At 38.7% G+C, this 23,120-nt stretch overlaps 1 protein-coding gene across 1 annotated transcript in view; it reads right to left on the reverse strand.

The window, feature by feature from the left end:
- ADAM10 (ADAM metallopeptidase domain 10) overlaps positions 1-22,394 on the reverse strand; it is a 43,206-nt gene extending 20,812 nt beyond the window's left edge. The window contains exons 1-4 of the mRNA XM_082290444.1: positions 22,155-22,394; positions 13,844-13,994; positions 1,890-2,008; positions 357-515 (exon numbers count right to left, since the gene is read on the reverse strand). Coding sequence (XP_082146570.1) covers positions 357-515; positions 1,890-2,008; positions 13,844-13,994; positions 22,155-22,209 — 484 coding nt within the window. The 5' untranslated portion in view covers positions 22,210-22,394. The remainder of the gene's footprint in view (positions 1-356; positions 516-1,889; positions 2,009-13,843; positions 13,995-22,154) is intronic.
- Positions 22,395-23,120: the final 726 nt, after the last annotated feature.

The following is a 23,120-nucleotide window of genomic DNA, read 5'->3' on the forward strand; positions in this document are numbered from 1 at the left end:
CATTTAGTGACTTGAACTTCTAGTATCTTTTATTTTCCAGATCACATGGAAGAGCAATTAGTATAGATCGTTTTAAGAATGTATTTTCAAAGTATCCATTGGGTAGGAAACGTACTGCTTGCACACTTAAGCCTGACTGCTAAGGATTTCTGAAAATGGCAGAATAAAGAAGACTCACTTTGGTTTGCTATAAATCTCTCTCACACCATAACTGCATATGAATCACTTGAAGACAGCATGATTCACGGTGTCATACACAAGCCGAAGTCTCATTTGATGCTTACAAATGGCTTACAGGTCTTGACATTTAATAAAAAAAAAATATTTCATCTGTAGCACAAAATGGAAGTACTCACTGATATCATCTTCATGATAAATGACAGAGTGGAATGGTAGGTTTCTGTCCTTTATGTATCTCTCTGCTGGCTCAATATAAAAGGTCCCACTGTGAGTTTGGATGAATCCTTCAAATTTTCCATCAATAACAGACCCATGAGTAAAACTTCCCTGCTCACCTGTTAAGGGACAAAGTGCATTAGTTTTTTTATACCCTTCAAAAAGCTTTCAGCCCTGAGCAAACTTCAAACATCACACTACCCAAGGTGTTAAGCTCACTGCTAACACAAGGTACTTGCATAATTATCCTAATCATGTACCAGTTCCCAACTGCTAAAAATCTGCATGAATTCTGGGTAATAAGATTCTGGCTAACAAAGACATGTCTGATTTTTTAAGACTAAGATTATCCATCAGTAAGAGAAACAGTTACAGCAAAATCACAGCCACCAAGTTCAGTAGCTTCCCAACCAGGCACATAAATGACATGTTTAAAAAGCATATAAGGAATTCAACTCTGTATTTTAAAGCTGTTACGTACACAACATGTAATTCTATTGTGAAATCCTGTCCTTATACATCTGTTCATACAATCAGAAATATAAAATAAATAGTAAAATCAGAGTATATATGGAACTTTGAAAGCTTTTAAAGAAAGACTTTCCTACATTCAAGACATCCATTTTTCTCTTCAAGCATAATCCTCTTAAAACTGTAGCTAGGTTTAAACCTGGCAGACAGCGAACTTGTATTTGAAGCAGTCACGATCAGGAGAAAGTACAACTGTCAAAGTTTAATCACTGACTGCTACAACATGCAGCATCTCAACAGCCTTTCCCACAAAGAATGAAAGATCATTCTGCTAAAACAATGTTTATATACGCTTCCATTGAGGAAAGTTCAGAATCCCACTATCAAAAAGCCTTCTGACCTACTCAAAATAACTGGTAAATAAGTCTGCTAAGATGCACATGAAGCCCTAACTGTGTTTATTACTTTTCAAAGTTGAAAATGCTCACTTCAAGACTTCAAACAGAAGATCGCTAAGAAAGATCTTCTGGAAAAGAGAACAAACAGTAGAAAGAGGGGCAGAGTAAATTTTAATCCATTTCTTCTTTCCATCTGCTTTTAATTCTGTAATTCTCCTTCATTTTTAATCAATTTTATCTTTCATATTTAGTGAAATCAGGTATATTACCCTTAAAGATAGTAACTCTATATTCCTTTTTTTCCTTTAAACTAAGAATGGCACTTAATTTCTTTTTTATCCAATGCATACAACATTTTCCTTTTTTTTTTTAAATGCATCAGACTTCCATTAAGAGTATGTTTATAAACAGAGTTGAAATTCAAGTTTTATGGGTATGAAAATTATTAGATAAAATACTCATTTGTTAAGTGTGACTCATATATACAGATAGGAGTTTAAATATGTTAGATGCATTATTAAAGTTTAACCATAATCTAATCATACAGATATTAAATTTCTCCATGTACTATTGGAAAATTCCTGTTTAAAACTGCTTTCATCCACTTCGAAGTGTTACACTTACCATAAATGTGTCCAGTGTAAATATGGGAGGTATCATAATCAATTACTTGGTTCGATATTTCTACTTTGAAGTCATCACTAAAAAGAGATGTATCTCTCTTCATTCGAAGGTTGAATTGTCTAAAGTGAATAAAAAAAGATGGTAAATTGACTTTGAGCTTCAGCTAAAAGAGCACTAAAAAAAGTACTTCAAAACAACATTTTTGTGCAAACAATTTGCAGACCTTGCAAAATTTATTTGTAGAAAATGTTTTTACTGTACAAGAATTAGACCAGAGCCTAGAAGGGTATTTTAAGCCAAGATTATTTAGATGTTTTTGATCTAAGTAGCTAAATTTACAAGACTTAAGCCAGAAAGCACGTGAGACTTAAACACATAATTCTAAAATGCTGACTTGGACTATACACTTGTTCCCAGTCCTTCAGAAGACACTCGAGCAGGTTAGGAAAAATGCAACTATTTCACTTCACAGTACCGTGAAGCAGAACAGATGAAAACAGCTATCACTTATTTTACTTTCATTGAAGACACTTAAGATTTAAAAAATGTAAATGTAGGTGAGCTAATCAGTGTTTCAACTGAAACTCAAAAAATAAGATGGGCAACAACATCTAATAAAAATACTCAAACTGGTAGAATTACATGAACAACTATGTAAACAGCTCTCCTCATTGAATGATTGGGTTCAAATTGCAACACTACATACTTTAATGCAAATCCTATGACTAATCTTTCTATGAAACACCTTGCTCGTATGACAACAGGAGTTTCATTCAAGCAAGCAACATAACTGAAGTGTTTTAAAATAACTGACACTATACGAATTCATACCTGTGACAACCATTAGCTTGCTTCATAATTTCATTTGGTATTCTCCTAAATTTTGTATAAATATTTGTGCAAATACAGATCATGAAGTTGTTGAAACTTCAGCCATTCCAATTTTAGTCTTTATTTTCTTTCTGTATTTTTGTTTTTCCGCACAATGATGAAATTGAAAGAATATTATAGTTACATCACCAATTCCTTACACAAAAAGTAACTCTGACAAGTCAAGTACATCAGAGTTAAGAGTCTTCATCTAAAAGCCATGACCAACAGAGATGACCTTCAGAGTGAAAGTTATTATCCAAGTATGCTACCAACAAAATAACCCAGGCAATTAAGTGCCATAGTGTGAAGTTGATTAAATCTAGTTACTTTCTACCAATTAGCTGAAGCAAACACAAAATGTATCTTCAGTCTCCACTTGCATGTTAAATATGACAGCATAGTTATAAGTATTTTGAAACATTAAGAGGTACATTAAGATGCAAACTTCAAGATCAAAAAAAAGCCATGCCTACACACTTAAAACCTGGGAAGGGCTGTAGTGACTCATGTTGACTATTCTGTAATGCAAACAGCATTTCACAATCAAACTATATTTATTGTTATTGCCACAGTGTTAATAAAGCTTCAAAGCAACTTCTCTCCTCTGGCAGTGTGTCAGTCACAAATACCTACTACAAGGTTATGAAATTCTGAGATGTGGCTGGTAGATGGGGAAGGTTAAACTTCAGCAATTCCCTGTGAGTCAGGCTTTGTGCCAAGCCCAGCAGTACTCCTCTCACAGTTTCAGTATAGATGTGTTTTATGAGGAAGATCCTCCTGTTACAAAGGAAGGAACAGTTCACTACAGGTGCACCAGGATACTGGCATCACTGAGAGACAAGAAATAAGAATTATTGTTCTTCAAGTTTGTCTTTTTACTACCTCTGCCACAACAGTCCTTTGGTAACCCAGAGGTTCATGAGGAAGAAGAAATAACATGAACAAGCAAACCCAGAGACACATGGTAGGACAGAATGCTTCAAATTATCCAATATATTTTTCAAGGGTGGGGTGGTGGGCAGTGTGGAGACCTGAAGCCACTTTATGTAGCTCTCCTAGGCAGAAGGTAAAAATGAAGAGATAGAAAGAAATTAAGACCAACACTGATAAGAATATGCCAAACTTCACTCAGGTACTTGAAAAAGTTATGCTCGCTTTGGATGTAATACACTGCTCAGGGCATTTTAGTTTGAGCTTTTTCTGTGACTGAGTTGTCCCACTCGAGGATGGATCAGACTCTTAGTGCATCTGAACTGAAGTTAAATGGCAAGAAGTTCTGGACCTTTTAGAATCTCTCCTTCCTTCTCTAGTATTTGATAGAAGACTTCTTACCATAAGAAGTCTGTAATTCTGTCTCTGTTATGAACTGAAATATCTACTAATCTCAGCAAGAGCACCTATCATGGCTAAAACTGCTTTTTCCTCATGAAAAAGTAAGTTCTTGGAAAAAAACCTTCAATCTATATAACACTTTTCTTTCAGAAGTGTAAACACCATTTCTTTAAAATTACATTTTTCTGGTTGTATTCATGTTTGTTTCAAATAAAACTGAGGAGCAATTGTCTGTAACACTCAACTGCATCAGCAATTTTCTATGGCTTTGAAGTACACAGTGTAAGAGAATGCAGGGCTTCTGATGTATTAACTCCCATCTATAACAGCAGAGTGGGGGAAAAAACTCAGGACTTGAGCCTGAAAGCTGGTAATGTACCAAGCTTAGCTTAGTAAAACCCCAAGTCCATAGATGGATGAGCCCTATACATGAATTGTGAAGCCATCCAGGTTATCCTCAGTTGCTGCTCTCACCCTTACAAACCAGCAGGACAATTGTGGTGCAGTCATGGACTACCCTAAGGGGCAACCATCTAACCATGCTTTAGGGCCAGCCTGGAGTTTTGCCTACACATCCGACACTACAGGACTCACTTTTAGGGGGGCAAGGGGAAGTTCAGTGGAGTTCAATGAAGCTGGGAATGGCTGTTCCTTCTGTGGGATACCCTTCCATCAACATTACCAGTATGTCACTTCAAAATGGACTGTTAGAAGTTTTATGTACCAAATAAAAAGTTTCACCAGTTTAAAATTGAGGAAGCCTCTATTCATTCTCCTTTAATTTTCACCCTCTTCTTACTTTCCACATTGCTGCATAACAAACACTACAAATTCTACCCCATGTTGCCAATTATCTATCTTTTAATAAAATTAGCTCTGTTTGCAGGATTAGAGAACTATTTCAAATACAAAAAACCTCAGCTGTGCTTCACACTAACAATTCTCTATTTGATTTCTTAATTTAGTTAAACTATTAGATAATCTGATCATCACTCAGCTATTTTTAAAGAGGTCTTAGTCATTCAAACATGCTTGATGACAACAGGATTATCTGTCTGGACTGCTCACGTTCTTAATAATGAAAAATTTACAAATATTCCCTTACTTCTCCCCCACCAAAGGAGGAAGGAGACAAGTTGGGACTGTGGGGGGCAAAGGGGCCAGGGAGGGTGGAGGAGTAAACAAGCATTTTAATTATCTCTATTTCCAATAATTAACAACTTTAACAGATCACCAAACTTCAAACATAAATTCTACCGTGGCTTAAATCCAGTAACTTCATGACTCTTCTGAGGACAGGAGACTCCAGGGAAGTTAAATAAATTTGTCTATATTATTACTGAGTAGGGTCTCTAAGCTAGCCACAATGGAAGAAGTAAGAAGCTTCAAATAAGTCTTTTGGCAATTACCATTTCTACAGCATGCACTGAGTTCTCAGTGCAAACTAAGCTATTCCCTAGCCTAGCTACATACCAGGCAACAGATTAACTAACTTCAGAAAAATAATGCCTGTTATTTACACACTTTCTACCTCGCAGAAGAGATTTCCCAGCAGTAGTGATATCTAGAATAGAATTAAATCAATTAAGGCCAAGTTTTGACCTTGCTTATTTGTTACTGCTTCTGTCTTAGATCTCAAAACTGATCTGGTAAGAGGACACTCCTTAGATCTATATGGCTGCCCATTTGGTTGCAGATAGAATTTTGGTATAAATTACCAACACATATATACATATATGTATTTATACAATCTGCTTTGATAATAAACTACATCTTACATATTAACAGCAGTACCCTGAAGGCTACCAAGAGGTAGGTTTTTATTTCTCTTTAGCTTAGCTCAGGGAGACTATGTCCAATTTGCAAGTAACACAGCAATTCAGTCATAATTAAAGAAAAATTATAGTTGAGAGCACCCAGTACTTAGCTAAAACCCAGTACTTTCCCATGGGCTCAAGTTATGTTGATCCTATGGCCTAATCAGAGCAAGTACTTGGGGAAAAAAAAAAAAAAAAAAAGAAACCACATTTATATACTGGCAACATTTGGTAAAAGGCACGTAAAGGCTTACATGCGAAAGTTAATGCCTAATCTATTATTCCATTTCTTTTTAATATGCATTACCTTCTAAGATCAGTGATTTCACCAGCATGGAATGTCCAATATATTGGGTCACTAGTACCAAGTCGGCACACTTTCACAGAACTGACAGAAAAAGCTGTTATCTGGTATACAAAAAGGGCACTTGGAGCTTTCACTTTTCTGTCTTTCCTCAGTCAAATTGCTGTAACTGGTGACAAGCTCACAGAACGACTCAGTGACCAGAGGAGGTTGTGTAGAAAAGAGAAAGGGAAAAAAGAAGATGGAGGAGTTACTCCACAGCTGGAAGAAGTGGCTGGCAAAAGGAAACTGAAGGGGATGGGTTGACAGCAGTATGGAATCTGACTTCAGTACCAGGTGAGTCCATTTAGGTTCACAGTCTTTTCTTCCCAGTAGGAACCAGAAAAACCCCGACAGCTGTGGCTGCATCAACCTCCTCACAAGTCAGCACCTAGAAAATACTGTTCTGCTTGAGGTGCAAGTCTTTTATCCTTACTTTTCCTACCTTAGAACTCAAAGACTCATCTTGGAAAAATGGAAGAGGGGTCTATAAATGGAAGGGGATAATAACTTGAGCTGTTCTTTCTAACTGCTTCCATGCAGCATCCCACAATCTAAACTCAGTTCCCACAAGACTGTCACACTCATTCCAGCTCTAACTATAGTAAATAGAAGGCAGCTTAACAACCTAACACTGGATTTCTACTACCCACAATTCTACAGAATGATCACATTTAAAGTTTGTTTTTTTTTTTTATTGTTTTAACTTACTATTAAATCCACACAACATACTTCGTCACTTAACTGGTAATTCCCATGGTCCTGCTACTTACACTAAAGAAAACTTATCTTTGAAGCAGCACATGATAGAGTCTCCAGGTTTATCACTGTTTCTTTGATCCACCTAGATGCACACAGAATCATCCCTGGGTAAGTATTTATTTAAATCCCAATCTCTACAGCATTTCAATACTCAGCCATCCCAGCTAGAATGCTTGCAGCTTATGTTTATTTTCCATTAACATCTCTAGGATGATACTTGTGATTATTCAGATGTCTTTCCTGACCTTCAGAAGTCAGACTTGCTAAACTTGGTATTCTAGAACACTACAATGAGGATGCAGCCTTCATTCCAAAGCATTTGCCACTGATTACTCTTGATATACATAGCTGCAAACACAAGGTAGCTCAGATAACAGAAACCATCCAAGCAGGATTACAAGCATCTACATGTTGGCTAATTTACACTCTAAGAAAGTATCTCTCTGTCCTGAACAGGACAGTGTACAGATTTTAAAAGTAGAATAGCCTTTACCCAAGATTTGCATTTTTATTTCCCTTTCAGTAAAACCTCTTTGGGAAGTTCAGTACAGATTCTACTGCCTGGTTTCCTTTTTCTTGAAAATAACCTTCCCTTTTGTATTTATGTAAAGTTGACTATTTACACGCAATGCTGTTTTCTAACAAAAACAAGATATCAAAAATAAGAAAACAGGTAAAGATGTACTAGAATAAAAGCACAAGCAAAGTTACTACATGAATTCAAACTATGAAAGCAATTAGGAAAGAAGCTTTCTTAGTTCAACGAGTAAAGACACAGAAGAGAAATCCACTAGCTGATAATATGAGCACATAGCTTAGATACATACATTTAAATATACTGCTTTCCATTTTAAGAACATGACTTTTTCAGAGTATGGCTCTGTCTACTAAAGCTTGCTGGCCAAGCAGTAGAGCTGTAAACCATTATTACCAATTTCAGCAGTACAGTGGAAATGCTGCATCTCAGCTGGGCTATCCCAGCAGTCCAACACCACTGTACCAGGTGTCTCCCAGACAAACCCAAGTCAAACATCAAATGCCTTTTTTCCTGAGGGCTACACATAATCCAGCTCACTGTATTTAAACACATAAAATGCAAGACATTTAACTGACAGATTCAGCCTCTAGAAGTTTTTAACTTCATTTCAATTAAAAAACGTGTAAGAACTTAGGACTCTGCTTCCCAACTTTCTGCAAGATAAACTTGCTTCACCTACAAGCACCAACATAAGGTGGGTTTGGTTTTGGGTTTTTTTAACAAAACAGGTGTAGGAAGTGACTCCTGATTCACAGGCCTCTTGCCTGGCAAGTTATCTGTCAAGGTATATAACTTAAAAGGTACAACAGAGAGGTAATGACTGAAGAATTGCCACAGAGCAGTGAATAATACTAAAAAGACTACAGTAAGAACTAAAGACATGTTTTTTTATTTTCTTTTTAAATTCAGGACAGCCTAAAATGAGTTGCAGTAAGTGAACCTTGCAAAAAATTCACTTAGTAAAACTCATGAAAATAATTCTCCTAAGTCTCACAAAGCCAACCAGTAGGTTCTATTTGATGACCACTAAACCAACCTACTTAAGAAGTTGAGCTGTTTAGGAGTGTGTTTAAGTGCACATGGAACTGAAAGAGACACAACACGTATTTTCAGATTAGTCCAGTAATACTGAATCTGCTTTTTGTTCTGACAGGCTCATAGTACATAGAAGACAGAGCCATTTCATGGATTGAGCACTGTGCCATACTCACAATTTTAAAAGCACTTAAATTAAATACCATAAAAAGAACATCTAGTGTAATAAAAACCTTAAATTGACAATATAAAGTCCTCTTCAATCCAGGATTAACCAGCTCAGTTACTTCAGTCCATCTCAGCATGGCAGCATGCTCAGAACACCACTTTTAAAATTCAGCTTATCAAGTATTATTTCTCTGCAGGTATCCTTTGTTTTCATAACCTACTCAAGTATGGCCAACAATTATCTTGTTTAAACACAAACATTTACCAGCTCTGAACAATGAGAGCAATAGGAAGGATTACAGATTACTACAGAACCAAGAATTGAAAAAAAAACCCCTCAGACTTAATTAAGAACTGAAAATTTTTGGTCCACAATTTTCCTATAAGGACAGTGTACAGACCATACATTCCCACAAACATGTCTGAACAACTTACTGTATTTTTCAAAAAATAAAATTTTAGGTAAAAACCTACAGAAAAATGTAGCTGTATTGTAAAACATCTTTCAGAAGTTCTCAACATATCTTTAATTTAATAGTAAGCAAGTGTTATCATGTGTTCAAGTACCACTTGAACATTCAACTGTTCACTCAAGTTGTGTGGGCACCTTTCCCAAGCAAGACTCAACAACTAATCTAGGAGAAGGAGTGAAAGTGGGTGTGGATGGACCATTAACAGGATCAAGCAAAGCATTAGAAAGCATAAGTTACTAGTAGTGTATTAAATAAAAAGTTGACTGAAAAAGAGAGTTAAACAATACTTAGAGATACTTTTTTCCTTCTGAATGCATGAGCATCTCAGGAATTCATTGTTTTGTCACTAGGTAAAGAAATACAGTTAGAGCATTAGACATCGTTCAAGTTTTTTAATCTCTGTCCTCGAAAACACTATGAAGTATTCAGCATGTTTCTGACATTCTACAGTTGATAGGAATTCAGTTCAAGATATTCTATGATTAATATATTGCAAATGTTTATACTGAAAAAGTGAAGAAAACTTTCCAGTTTCTCTGCAGGGGAAGAGTTTTGTCCAGTAAGTGAACAAGTGCAAGTACACATTTTGTGATCAGGTGAAAAGTGTGTCTGAAATCCAACATCAGGTTAAGTGACGTCCTGACTTCCTTTTTGAAACTACTGACATTACCTTGACATGCAAAAGGAAGTTACTTTATTTAAAATGCTTCACTGTATCTCAAGCCAGTGCCAAAGGCATTGTTCTTATTTGAATCAATCCATGTATTTTGGGAAGTGTGTCTGTGCTGTGTTTTGCTTTTTGGGGGGGAAGGGTTGTGGGGTGGGTTCACAAACTACTTTATATTAACCAAATTCCTGGTATTAACACTGTGCATTCATTAACTTTGTGTGAGCCTTCCCTGGACTCAAAGGGTACCTTAAATTAACTCACTCTAAAACACTCTATATAAACTGGCAGGTGGAAGAGCTATGATACACAACCAGGATTGTTGCAAACCTTCAGATTCCTTCCAACTTGAAGCAATTTACAAATAAGCACATTTTGCACCACTGGGGAACCAATAATGCTAATTAATCTATGATTTATTATTCAAAAGAATTAATAAGGATTTGTAGCTCAGTTTCAGCAATTTTAACTGTCCTACTAAGTTAGTATTTCAGCATTGAATAGTGTGGTTGGCTCAGTCTAGTTCATTGCATTTACCATAACAAGTTGTATTTTATATAACCAAACAACAAACATTTTGAAAAATTTCTTTTCTGAACAGTATACTGTGTGGCATCTAACGTTCAGACAAAAGTTAAACAGAGAAGGTTTCTCAAAGATGGCATATTATACATCCATTTGTTAAATTACTGAGTCTGGTGTGAAAAAGGGTAGTTTTGAGTTTAATTCCACCATTTCAGTTTCTATTTCATTATTAAACTATTAGCCCATAGTTAAATGGTCCATTTAACTTGGTATAAATGTGTAATATTTAAATTGTGGTTTTATTTTTTCCTTTTCCAACAGAAGGGTACTATGAGATACAGTTCTTAAATCCAAACAGCCTACTGAAAAGAACAGATGCTACTTACACAATCCTAAAATACTGGTAGCTGCCAGCCGTTTTCTGGACAATGGAACTGTAAGTTTGATGAATGCTTATCTGGCATATGTCAGCACTGCCACTGAAAAGGCTGGTACTGCATCCTCCCTCTCACCACTGCTACTTAGTTCTGCACTCTTTCTTCTCACAGCAAATTTGCCTCTACACTGAACAGAAGAACTAATTAACCTCACTGAAAAATAAGCAGCCAAATCACTCTCCCATCTTGACTGGCCACGTGACCAGCAGGTGCTTCCTTTGGCATACACCAAAAGATTAAGTTTAGAAGTTCCAACAGGTCACAGAGATACAGCCTGAGAACCACTGTGGCCCAGCTTCACTTGCTGCTGCCAGCAGAGAATGGTAGTAAATATTAGGACAGCTTTTCCATTGTTTCCTGGCTACAAAACGCAGCCATTTCATTAGAATCCAAATCAAGAGACTGTAATTTCAGTCCTCATAAGTAGAAGCTGTTTACTATATTTATTAAGTTAAGGGGATTCAAGTTGGACAGCTGTGTGCCAATAAACCACTACACCTGGACAAACCCTAAGGAGCCATTTGGTAAAAGACCATTCAAAAAAGATCAGGTGTTAGTTTTCAGAATCTCAAATCTCATAATGACTGAATGCCTTTAAGTTTCACCATCTGTATTTAAATGCCACAGCACTTTAAAAGTCCATGGCCTCTATGTAAATGGTTTAAGTGTTTTGCAAAAACTTTATTTTCCTATCTTCACACAAAGTAACTCAAATACTTGATAGAAAGGTTTTACTTTTGTCCTTCTCAGTAATGCCATAAATCACTTAGTTATTCACAATAAGCCAGCTGAAACAAGCCAATCCTATTTATACAGCTGCTCAAACTGCTACACACCTTCAAAGCAAATAAACAGACTCTGCGAAGTAAAACCCAATTCACTTGATCCTTCCTAACTCATATTTAAAACAAAATGAAAATATTTCATAACAGCACATCCAAACTGATTAACAGGAACTTTGGACTAAATTTACATCCTGCCAACTACCCTCTCTTTGGCAAGAAGCGTTAGATGTGCCACAGGAAACTACCAAAATCCTAAATTATGGACTGGTTTGACCTTACAGTCAGTTTCCAATCAGCCTAGGCAGTTAATGATGGATTTGTGTCTCAAACCATAGGAATTGAGGATCAATTCCACATATAAACACCAACATTTTCCCTCCTGAGTAACAGTAGCTGTTATCAAAATATTTTTAAACCTGATTGACTAAAGTCTGGTCTTTCTCTGTGAAGTAAGAGAGGAATTTTTTTTTTAGATCTCATGATCCTAGGTGCAACTACCATTTTTACAGGATAAGGATTTTCAAACCACCTTCACACCACAAAGAGAACTCAGAGGCTAAGCTAGCAGCTCTATCTTACAGAGGAGGATTATGGGATCTTTATCAATGACAAGATGAACCTGCTCAAGTGACCTGAAATGTGGCCTGCTCCCAGAAAGGTCTCATTCTTCTTCTATAACCCCTTCAAGTCATACTGATTATTTTTCCCAAATAATTTTTAGATGGATTAGTTCCCAGATGCTATTCCTTGCATGGCTTTAACACCAGCAGTGTTAGGACAAGGATGATGCTGGGAATGTGGTTAGGCCTGTTTTTCTCTGCAGCAGTACACACTTCAGTGAGTCTAAATTATCCACTACCCTGCAGCTTAGAAGTAGCAGCATTAGACTTAAACTTAACTTCACTGTCTTGCTACCTTGCTGGAGATTTAAAAGTAGAGAGGTTTACACTGTGAGGAGCCTCTGAAGCATTCTACTCTGCAGTCTTGTTTATTAGAATAATTTAACAGGGAAGACTAGAGACTGCCAGTGAAGTTACAACAAAGACAGAAGCAATATGACTCTTCTTAGAACAATAAAATTCCCTGGATTAAAAAGCACACTTCAAAACATGGTTTTAAGGACAGGACTTCAAATTCGTGATTTGGGTTGCATTTCTGTGGCACTTAGAAACACAACCCTAATGCTAACCTTCTGGAAGCATGCACTGAAATCCAGTCATTACATCATAAACCTCCAGGAACAACCCTTCACTCTCTGAAGAAATGACAAGCTGGCACAAAAACAAAACACTTACTCATAAAACAATATCCCAGACAGATTCAGGAGACTCGGTTTTACATTTTCTCTGTTAAACTTCTTTCCCTTTTACATATGGCTAATAATTATTTCTCAAGCTCTAAATACTTAAATTGTAACTGAAATAATGAGAAAAACAAGAGCATTACAGATTCCTAAAATAAATTAAGAGAGTGGTGCTGCAAAGGAGGGAGTGATAGAAACTAAGATACAGACACAAATATTTTAACTTTCTTCCTGTTTCTCTTGGGTTGTACAAAAAGCAGGCAATTCTAAACTGCAACGAGATCTTCCTAAGTGAAAACCTACAAATTATACTTCAGTTGGTCACACTGAATATCTAACTTTTGTATTGGATCTTACATGTTAAATGCAAGGCAAAGCATGTCTTGTAACACGTAATCATCTTTCCCCATGTCAAATAATTTTTAAATTTCACAACAGGACAAAAAAATCAGATAACACCAGTACACGCAAAACAGAACATTTTTTTGGTCTATTTCGTAGCTTCAAATGCCATTTGAAATGTTACTTTTTCTGAATTAAATCTCCTCAGGCAGCTTGGCACAGTTTCTGAAAAAAACCAAAAAAACCTAACAAACCCAAACTGCATTATAAACCCAGAATCAACTACCATTCTGTTCCCAGTATGATTCCATTGTTTAAGCTTCAAAGTGTAGTAATAGTTACCATCAGATGTTTGAATAACTGCTTACAAGCAACAATTTCATATTTAAACTGGACATGTGAGAAAATACCTCATAGATGCTGTAAACAGTGAAATTTAGTGTGTTCTAGCTAACGTTATTTTGGTGGCTGTATTTCTTCCTTTACATTTCTCTACAACTAAGACACATATGAATAAAATATTTAAAACAAACATCTTTTAAGATATCACTAACCTTCCATGAGCATGAAAATCTAGGCGCAAGAACTGATCTTCATGTGATACTGCTCTTTTGGCACGCTGGTGTTTTTGGTGTAACAAATCCACATCATAGGACAATCCTTCATAGTGTCTAATGTACTTATTTAGAGGATTTCCATATTGGCCTGAAAAACAGAGACAAGTAAGGTTATAACCACACTACCAGGCATGGCAGATCTGTGGGGCAAAGCAGTTGGTGACAAGGACCCAAATTCCACATTATATCCATTTTAACTTTTTTTTTTCCTCCTTTGTACACTTCACATTCATTGTACTCTGGTCCCACAGACTGGACACACAATCTGCAGCTACGAGTGCATCAGGTGGACCTTGGAAGGCGTCTTCCACTTGTAGTGGAAGCACAGTTCATTTACTCCAAAACTACCCCACAATGCAAACTACATCACTGTAGACAGGAAGGCTTCAGATGTTTCAGAAAAGCACTCCTGAATCAAAATAAGAAGTCCAACAGCTGAATATCTTTCTTCAGGTTCCCTGAAATTGTGCTTCCAACTTCACTGCAGTCATAACACCACAGTATCTGCTCAGAATGTTTGTATTCTACATGTGAAATATCATGGGAAATTAAGAGCAAATCGTGCCACCTAGCAACACATATCGTATCACATGGAATGTTCCACCACATGGAAAAGTTTTATTAAAACGTATCTCCAGAGATGTAGATTTAGTTCAGTCTATTTTGCACAATTCCTTCTAGGGCAATATTTATGACTCATACTAACATGAGTTCATTGCAGAAAATGGGGAAGATTTTGACCCCCCTATCCTGATGGAGGAAGAGACACTAATCACCAAAAAAAAAATCCCAAAATACAACTTGTGGAGAAAACCAGAAGAACTCTGAATTCTACAAGAAGAAAAATTAGTATTGCAATCAATTTAACTTCAAACCAACCTAAATATGAGTTCTCAGGGACTACATTTTTCTTCAGATATCTAAAAAGATGACTAAGTGAATTAATATGTTCAAATGCATGGCTTACATTTAGCAGCCATGTGCACAGGATGATACTGCCATATCTGTTTAAAATTCAATTAATGCTATACTGCAGAGAAATCACATTCAAATTTCCCCACAGTACTGTAGGCTTCTGCAAATGTTGACTCTTCGTTGTTAACTGCAAATACAGCCCAGTATCAAAACTTCATTCTACTTTCCTCTCACTCTTACATGTCCATTCTCATTCAGCTTTCCAGAAAGGGAAGTGTCTTAGGTGTCTGAAAACGTTTAAAATGTGTGGTTCAAGAAAGTCTACATTAATTCTAACCCAAATAAGACACAGACACAGGACCATTGCATAGTTTCAGTAACTAGCAAGAGTTCTGAGGATGCAGGATGTTGTCTGTGTCTGACGTTTCTCTCATCACTTCCAACATAATCCCACCAAAATGAACCATAAACACCTCCTATAACCCAAAAACTTCTATAAACCAAACCAGATTAGCCTGAGACTATGCATAATATACATGTGCCTGACTACAGGTACATGCTTTCCAATTCCATGTACATGACCCAGAAATACCAATATTAAAGAAAACAAGCTTCAAAATTAGCTGATATAAGCTAAACTTAAAAGTTTTAATTGTTAAATGAACCTGAATCTAGAATACAGTAATTAATAACTTGCTTTAAGAACTTGATCAAAACTAGAGAGTTAGTACACTGCAGAATGTGTAAACTCCTGTGCTCCAGAATTTAACTTTCTGTGGTAGGAAGCTTTTAATAAGGAACTCCTTAAATTGTTGCAGACCATTTTTCTTCTCAGTGTTGCAAGATACTCTTTGAACAGCTTCAGGCACCTAGAAAAAAAGTTTTGAAGTGTGACAACTTACTGAAGACCCAATAACACTTGGCACTGGATCCAGGTCTCATGACCACGTGAAAAGATGAGAGACAGCATTTGACTGAGACACAAAGAATAGTTTTTAAGTGCTAACTACTGTGACAAGACAGCAAAAGACTACTGACATTTAAAGTTTTATAACTGTTCTCTCTGCTAAGGAAAAACAGAGAGGGTTTTAAGCAAAAACCTTTCTTCTTAAAAAAATGTATACACTTGCTGTGATCACACAGGGAAACAACACACTTTCTTTTTCCCTTTCTCGAAAACTTAAAGAACTCCTTACATTTTAAGTACTCTCATAGAAACACTTAACACAAACACTCCTGCTGCTCTCTTCTTGCTTAAGCAGAGCAGCTGCATACCACCTAGAGCATTATGGCTTCTCCAAAAAGGGACTTAAGGCTTCAAAATGAACACTTCCAGAAGCCTCTATAACATCAGCATTGCTACAGCATTCAAAGTCTGCAACTGATCACAATCTCCTTCTAATCAAACCAGCTACCTATCAAAAGGAATTATCTTCTTCACAAAGGTAGCTTAATAAATAGCTCAACCTTGGTAACACAAGAATCTATAGAGGATTCTGAGGCAAAAGTTCATTACACTGGAAAGAAAACTTCACCAAGGTACATGAGGTAGGTACAGCTGCTAGCTCCAGTTTCTGTAATTAGAAGACTGCATCAAAAATGAGGAAGTCTATCACAGAATCTGGAAGTGGCACACCCCAAGAAATCATTATAATTGCACACAACAGATCCCGACCTCTGTTACAAGCTACTGCCGTTACCTTCTGTAAATGAAAGACTAGGGGTTTGGCTTTTTTTTGACAGATATCGCATGACAAAGATCTTTTCAATTAAGGATACAATCAGGAAGCCTGCAGTAAGAAACACTGAACCATGAACACCTAAATGTAGATCATGGGAACTGCTCTACAAATTACATGTCATGTTGCCATCAACAAAACAAAGACAGCGTGATGCCTTTCCAGGCAATCTGGTGGAGTAAGACAACATTATACTTCACCTAAACACTAAGCTAGAAAACGAAACCCTTTAGGATACAGACACTGGAGAGTGACAAGGGGATAGCTTTTGAACCTGACAGTATAGTCTTCTAAAGACTTGCTAAACTAGATGTGGCATTTCCTATGACAAATTCCCTGCAGGAATGAAGCTTTACTCTCATGGGCTTATATCTAAACACAAGGAAGGACTTTAAACAGAATCCAGCAGAGCATTTAGGCAAAAATGTGTGCCAGTCCCAGTGAAAGATGTTTTGTGCATGTGGATATACAACAACTTTTCAGGATTCCCAGAGAGCTGTGAAGTAAAGTATCTACAGTTGTTGCTGTGAACAAACAAATTCCACTGGACAGGTACGGAGTTCAAGGCATGTATTCTCACCTAACCAGGCCTATGCAAAGGGCAAAATGGATCATCCACATGATTTTAGCTATAAGCTTCCTGGCACAACATGAGCATCTGCATGTAACAGTCATCTGGTGGTCTGTGCTGAATGATTCCCTGGTCAGTTATTTTCCCAGAGAAAACCATGAAGAGTTTCTCCCCCCGGACAAACCCTTCCCAGTCTGCAGGACAGAAATAAGACGAAACGAGCTAGGGAACACATCAGCCACCTGGATATACAGAAATCCACAGGATCAGATAGGATGCATCCAGGAGAGCTGAGGGGGCTGGCTGACACCATTTCAAGGCTTCTCTCAACTTTTTGAAAAGTTACTGTTATAGAGGGGAGTTGCTGACAAATGTCATCCACATCTCCAAGGAGGTCAGCCTGGGGATTTACAGGCTGGCCAGACTAATCTCAGTGTCTGTGAAGATTCTGGAGGAAATTTTTATAAAAGCTAGCTCCATGCACAAAAAGATGACTAGTAATAAACAGTAGTGAAAGTTTACCCAAGTAAATATAAATACCTATTAATTTATACACATCATTGTAAAAGAGAACATTTAACTTCCCATAAGAGGATAAGCCAAGCATGCACTGTTCTAGAAGATGAAGTTTACATTAAACCACTCAGATTGAGACTTGCATGACAAATGCAAATAGTTCAAACACAACTCAAGTTTGTTAGTGGGGTGGAAAAAAGCACAGAATACGACTTGATAGAGTATCAGAAATTGTTCAGAAGCCAAGCTAACTCACCAGACAACTCCTATTACTGCAAGCGTCATCACTAATTTGCAGACTTAAAATGCCAGCATGTGATAAACATCTTGTAGAGAATTATTATTATAATTTTAATTAAGATAATCAAAGCAACTTTTGCTTCAAGTTGTTTTCAATATAGAGTTTATCTTTAAAAAGCTCCCTTTACATGGGGCATTGAAAAATGTACACTGCATTCAGATTTAGCATGCCAGAAATCCTACCATATACCTCCTGACTTGGACTTCTCTGAAGAATTTATTCAGGCTGTTGTTTCATAACTGCCAGCAGAAGGGCAGGCCCTGCTGCTCTTTTACATCTACGCTGTTTCTATTCTTCCCTTGCACTGGCACTAGGTTCAGCTGAAAAAATATTCTCTCTCTTGTGGTAAAGTGAGTTTTTCGTGAAAGAAAAACATGTAATGAAGAAGTCAAGTCAGGATCATTTCACTTCACTGAGGCCTCAATTTAGGGCACTGTCAGACAGTGTGGGCAACACCAGTGTAAGCAGATGTCTGCTTTTTATTGACCCTCTTCCTCTCCACCCTGTGAAAGTCCCAGTTCTTCTTCCCCATCAGGCCTGGGTTTGCTCAACAGAGCAACTTTAGTTAACACATCTGGCAGGAACTGATTAATTTTTTTTTGATTGGCTTCTCATGCCAGGAGGAGAGGTGGGAGTGCATGGCAGGGGCAGGACCACCGGACAGCAGTAACTCAGTAGAGTGGCCATGCCACACTGCAAAAACGAACCTCTGGATCTTTTAAAAGCAAAAAGAAACTGCAGTCTGAGGCTTTTGGGCAACAGTATTTCAAAGTAACCACCTAAGCACCTGATTTCATTTATTTCTAATTACCACCATCATTTCTGAAACAACCATCTGACAGCTGTCTTGACTAGACACTGTCTCATCCAATCACATAAAATGAATAATGCTTTAATTTTAAACTCCAAATAAATGCTGGAGGCTGAATACTGCCATATTTATGAAGGCTACTGCTCTTCTCAATTTATACTAAGAACACAAACTAAATCACTCAGATGGTGATAGCTCATAAATGCCTTCCCACAACTCCCCCATGTGTCCAGAAAAAAAGCAGAATTTCTCCCATGCTCACTGGGAAATAGGTAGTTCAATATCCAGCAGCACAAGACACTAAGAAACAACTTGGAAGTCCTAGCAACATAAAAAGAGCATGTTGTACCAGTGAAAACAAACTATTTATCATATATTTGCAATGATATTCAGCATTTGATCAGCCTAGTCAAAGAATGGTCACTCTTGTTAAATCCAAGCTTTTCGGAGGTCTCAATAGCTCTCTTTTGTGTTTGCTATTGCCCTTTCCCTTTTTTAATGACCACTAGGTAGAAAGAGAGGTTAAATTAGTTATTTCCATTCCTCTAGGAACATCATTATGAATGGATAATTAAGTACTGATTAATATACCTGCATGCATCTTCCTCATGTGCAACAAAGCTATGAAAAGCTGCCAATAATATTGCCCAAACTAAGTACCACTTCACACACATCAAAATTCATAACAGCACCAGAGAGTGAACAGATCCCTTAAGCCAAGCAATTCCAGGGGTGTTGGGTAAAATGTTGAGATTCACTTTTAAAAAAAAGAATTCTTAAAAGTCAGGGTACATACATCTTATCTCAAGTAGACACAATATACTAGAAACTAAATTCTAGCTTTCCCCAAATACTAACAGAAACAAAACAAAATAAAAATAAAAATTCCTTCTTATACTATTTAAACAGTATTCACACTGACCTACTGGACCACTGGTTTTATGAAGGTAATATTTATGCAGTGGAAGCAAAGAAAGAAAAAGAGAGCACTAAAAGTGATCTAATACCAAAACCTGATCAAGAATGTTTCTGGGCCTGTTAGGCCAAACTTCTGATAACCGGTCTGCTTTAACCATACAGACAAAACATATCAAAAGCTATAAAGCAGCCCAAGACAGACACTGCAGTACACTCCACTACTGCAGCAGCACTACTGATTGCTTTTGACTGCATTCCCCTCACATAATTTTAAGAGTAATATAAACTACAACAGAAAATAATATTTACAACAAAACAAAGATATTTCACTAACCATTCAAATTATGCTGTACCATTTTTTCAAAGTTGATTTAATGATTCATACCTAGCTGTGAGCTAACATTACAATTGGTTCTGTTAATCTGTACCTTTATATCTAAAGACTATTACAACAGAGTATGTAGAGTGCCTGCACAGTACACAGGCACAAAGCCTTGTGTAATTCTGAGAGTTCAAACTCAGGTATCCTGTAAAAATACTCCAATCTTAGACCCAACATACAAACCCCTAATTATTTCTAAAGTGCAGATTAATGAAATTTCCAAAAGTATTACTGTTTAATACCTGTGTGGCTTAAAACCAGACAACTTTACAGATAAATATAACTTAGCTTCAAGATCTTGTAAAATTAATGAGCGCGAGATGCACTGCCCGTAAATGTAATTTGTTGGGTTCTTTTCAGTTTGCACTGCTCTCACAGTAACTTCTTTAAGAATCACGAAGTTGCCCTTTCCACACAGATATTAATGCCTGTCTAGAAGGAAAAATACACCAATGAAGAACCCTATTTTTCAATAAATAAAAACACAGTATATAAGAAACTCCAGAAATGTGAACGCAGGTAAAACAGACCTTCCTAAACTTGAAAGGCTGTTTTTAATTTACCATAGAACTATAGCAAATCTTTCATAATTACATTCAGACTTTTATCAATAAAGTTCCACTGAATATTTTAGAGAAGTGTATTGGCATTATCACTAGATTTCTATCCAGCATTATTAATCTTTCTTTAAAGATGTATCTGCACTGATACATACCAAAGACATGTACTTGTGCCACCTGCTAGTGACGTGTGCTTCCTAGTGCCCAGAAATGTTGAAAGTGCCCATTCTTCTCTCAAAAAAACCTTAACATGAATTTCTGAAATACATTTCATGAACTTTCTTCTATATATCCAGAGGACGGTACTTTACATGTTTACTACGATTTTTAAGGCACAACTGCCTGCCTGGAATTAAACAGTGAAAACAACCCTCACAACTGGTTAATGAATTATTTTGAGTTAGTTCTGTGCCAGCACCATTCAGTTTAGAAAACAAAGAGGCCTTGAAAGCATGCCAACAATTAAGTCAGAAATATCTTGATAGCTTACAAGAATTTACGAAGAACAACCTAAATTCTTTTGTGTATCCCACTCCTAATCATATAAATAATGGGATGGCTTCTGACCGTGCATATCACCCCGCTTCTTATCTCACAGTTTAGCCACAAGTACAACCTACTGAAGTTTCCCATAGTTTGATGTTACTTTTTGAGAATGCGTGGAAGACCAGCATTTAGCGCTAGCTTCTTTGTTAATAAACCTACATATTAATGCGCACAGAGGCAGAGCCCAGATAAATCGGTGAGGTGCCAAATGAAATAGAGGAAGTCTTTATCAGCTGTTCCACCCACAGTTCTCTAGAAACACCCTCTCAAGTACACCCTTTTTCTGTACAAAGTCGAAACTATTTTCCCTGCCACGACTTGACCAATTAAACACTACCAGGCGCAGTGGAGAAACTGGCCGGTTCGGAATGCCAACAAACTCCTAACGGGAGCCGATACAGTTACACGTCCCCATAAACACAAGGGAGTTTTCCCTCGGCCTGGGAGAGGGAAGACCCTCCTGGAAGTCACGGTCACGCTTAGGGAAGAACCCGGGCTCGTCTTTTATTTCCTTACGCTGAACTTTCCGCCTGCCCGTGCTTCCTGGTTTCGGGGACAGGGAAGCGGCCGCGGGGGCGAGGGAAGGGAGCCGGGAAGCAGCCACCAGGACCGGGCGGGAAGTCCCGAGGGACGGAAGCGGAGCCGGGAGGGGAAACCACAGCCGAGCGCGGACAGAAGAAGGACCCGAGGGAGAGAGGAGGGGAAGGCAACTGACCCGGTCCTCGGCGGGGAAAGTCCCGGGGAAGGGGCGGGGGCGCCAGGCCAGCCGCGGACGGCGGGGGAGAGGCCCGGGCGGGCTGAAGCGGCGGGCGGAATGGGGAGCCCGGCGGCGGCCCAGCCGCGGCCCTGGCGCCGGAGCGCCCCAGAGAGCGGGGCCCGCCGCCCCCGGCCCCGAGGGCTGGAGACAGGAGAAAGAGAGGGAAGAAAGAGGGAGAGAGGAATGGAGACGGCCCCGAACCAGGGCCCCGCGAGGCCGGGTGGCTCCTCACCTCCAGCGCCCGCCGCGCAGGAGCACAGCAGGATTATCGTCCCCGCCAGATCCATCTCCGCCGGGCGCAGGCCCCGCCACCGCCGCCGCCGCCGCCGCCTACCCACAGCACATCCGCCCCAGCCGGCGCCGGGCGGGATGGGGAGGGGCGAGTTGGGCGCCTCCCTCCGCTTTGTCCCCCGCCGCTCCGGAGGACTGTTCCCGCCCACAGAACGGCCGCGGATCGGCTGGGATCGGCCGGGATCAGTGGCTCTCCCAGCAGCGCTGCCTCCACTCGGCGCACCGCCGCTCCCTCCGCCCTCGCGCGCGCCAGACGCTGCCGGCGGGGCGGGGCCGCGGGACACGCCCAGAGCGCGCGAACGCCCCGCCCCTCCCGCGCGCAAGGGGCGGGGCCGCGGGGGACGAGCCCAGGGGCGGGGCCTCCCTGCCGCTTCCGGCGCGCCCGAGAACCGGGTTTCGGAGCCTTCACCGGACCGAACGAGGAACACGCCGCACCGGCTGCTGTCCTTTATCCCCTTACTGGATACACGTTTTTTCCTTGTAGAAAACTAATTTACTTTTAAATTATTACTCTGGTTTCCTTCATTCTCTTACCAGATACACATTTTTTCCTTGCACAAACTAACTTACTTACTTTTAGAGTTCTGTTTTAGGTCACCGACTTCTCCCGATGCTCTACGTGTTGTGAAGTGTTGCGAAGTGTTGCAGTGTCCCCACTGAACAGGGACTTGTCATTCTGAGACTGTCTTGAACAACCTTCACAGTTCAAGGGTGCAGCAAATTCCTCCCGTAGAAATACAAACGTGAGACATCTGAACAAAATGTTTCCTCTCTTGTCTGTCCACATGCTAATTCTTTCATCAACTGTGCAATCTCAAAGATTTATTTTTTATATTAGGGTTTGTGACAAGTTTCTGTCAGTATAATGTCAGCCCATTATACTTGTGCTTTTCCATTCCTATTACCA

Source organism: Coloeus monedula, assembly GCF_965178545.1.
Source record: "Coloeus monedula genome assembly, chromosome: 14".
Lineage (NCBI taxonomy): Eukaryota > Metazoa > Chordata > Aves > Passeriformes > Corvidae > Coloeus > Coloeus monedula.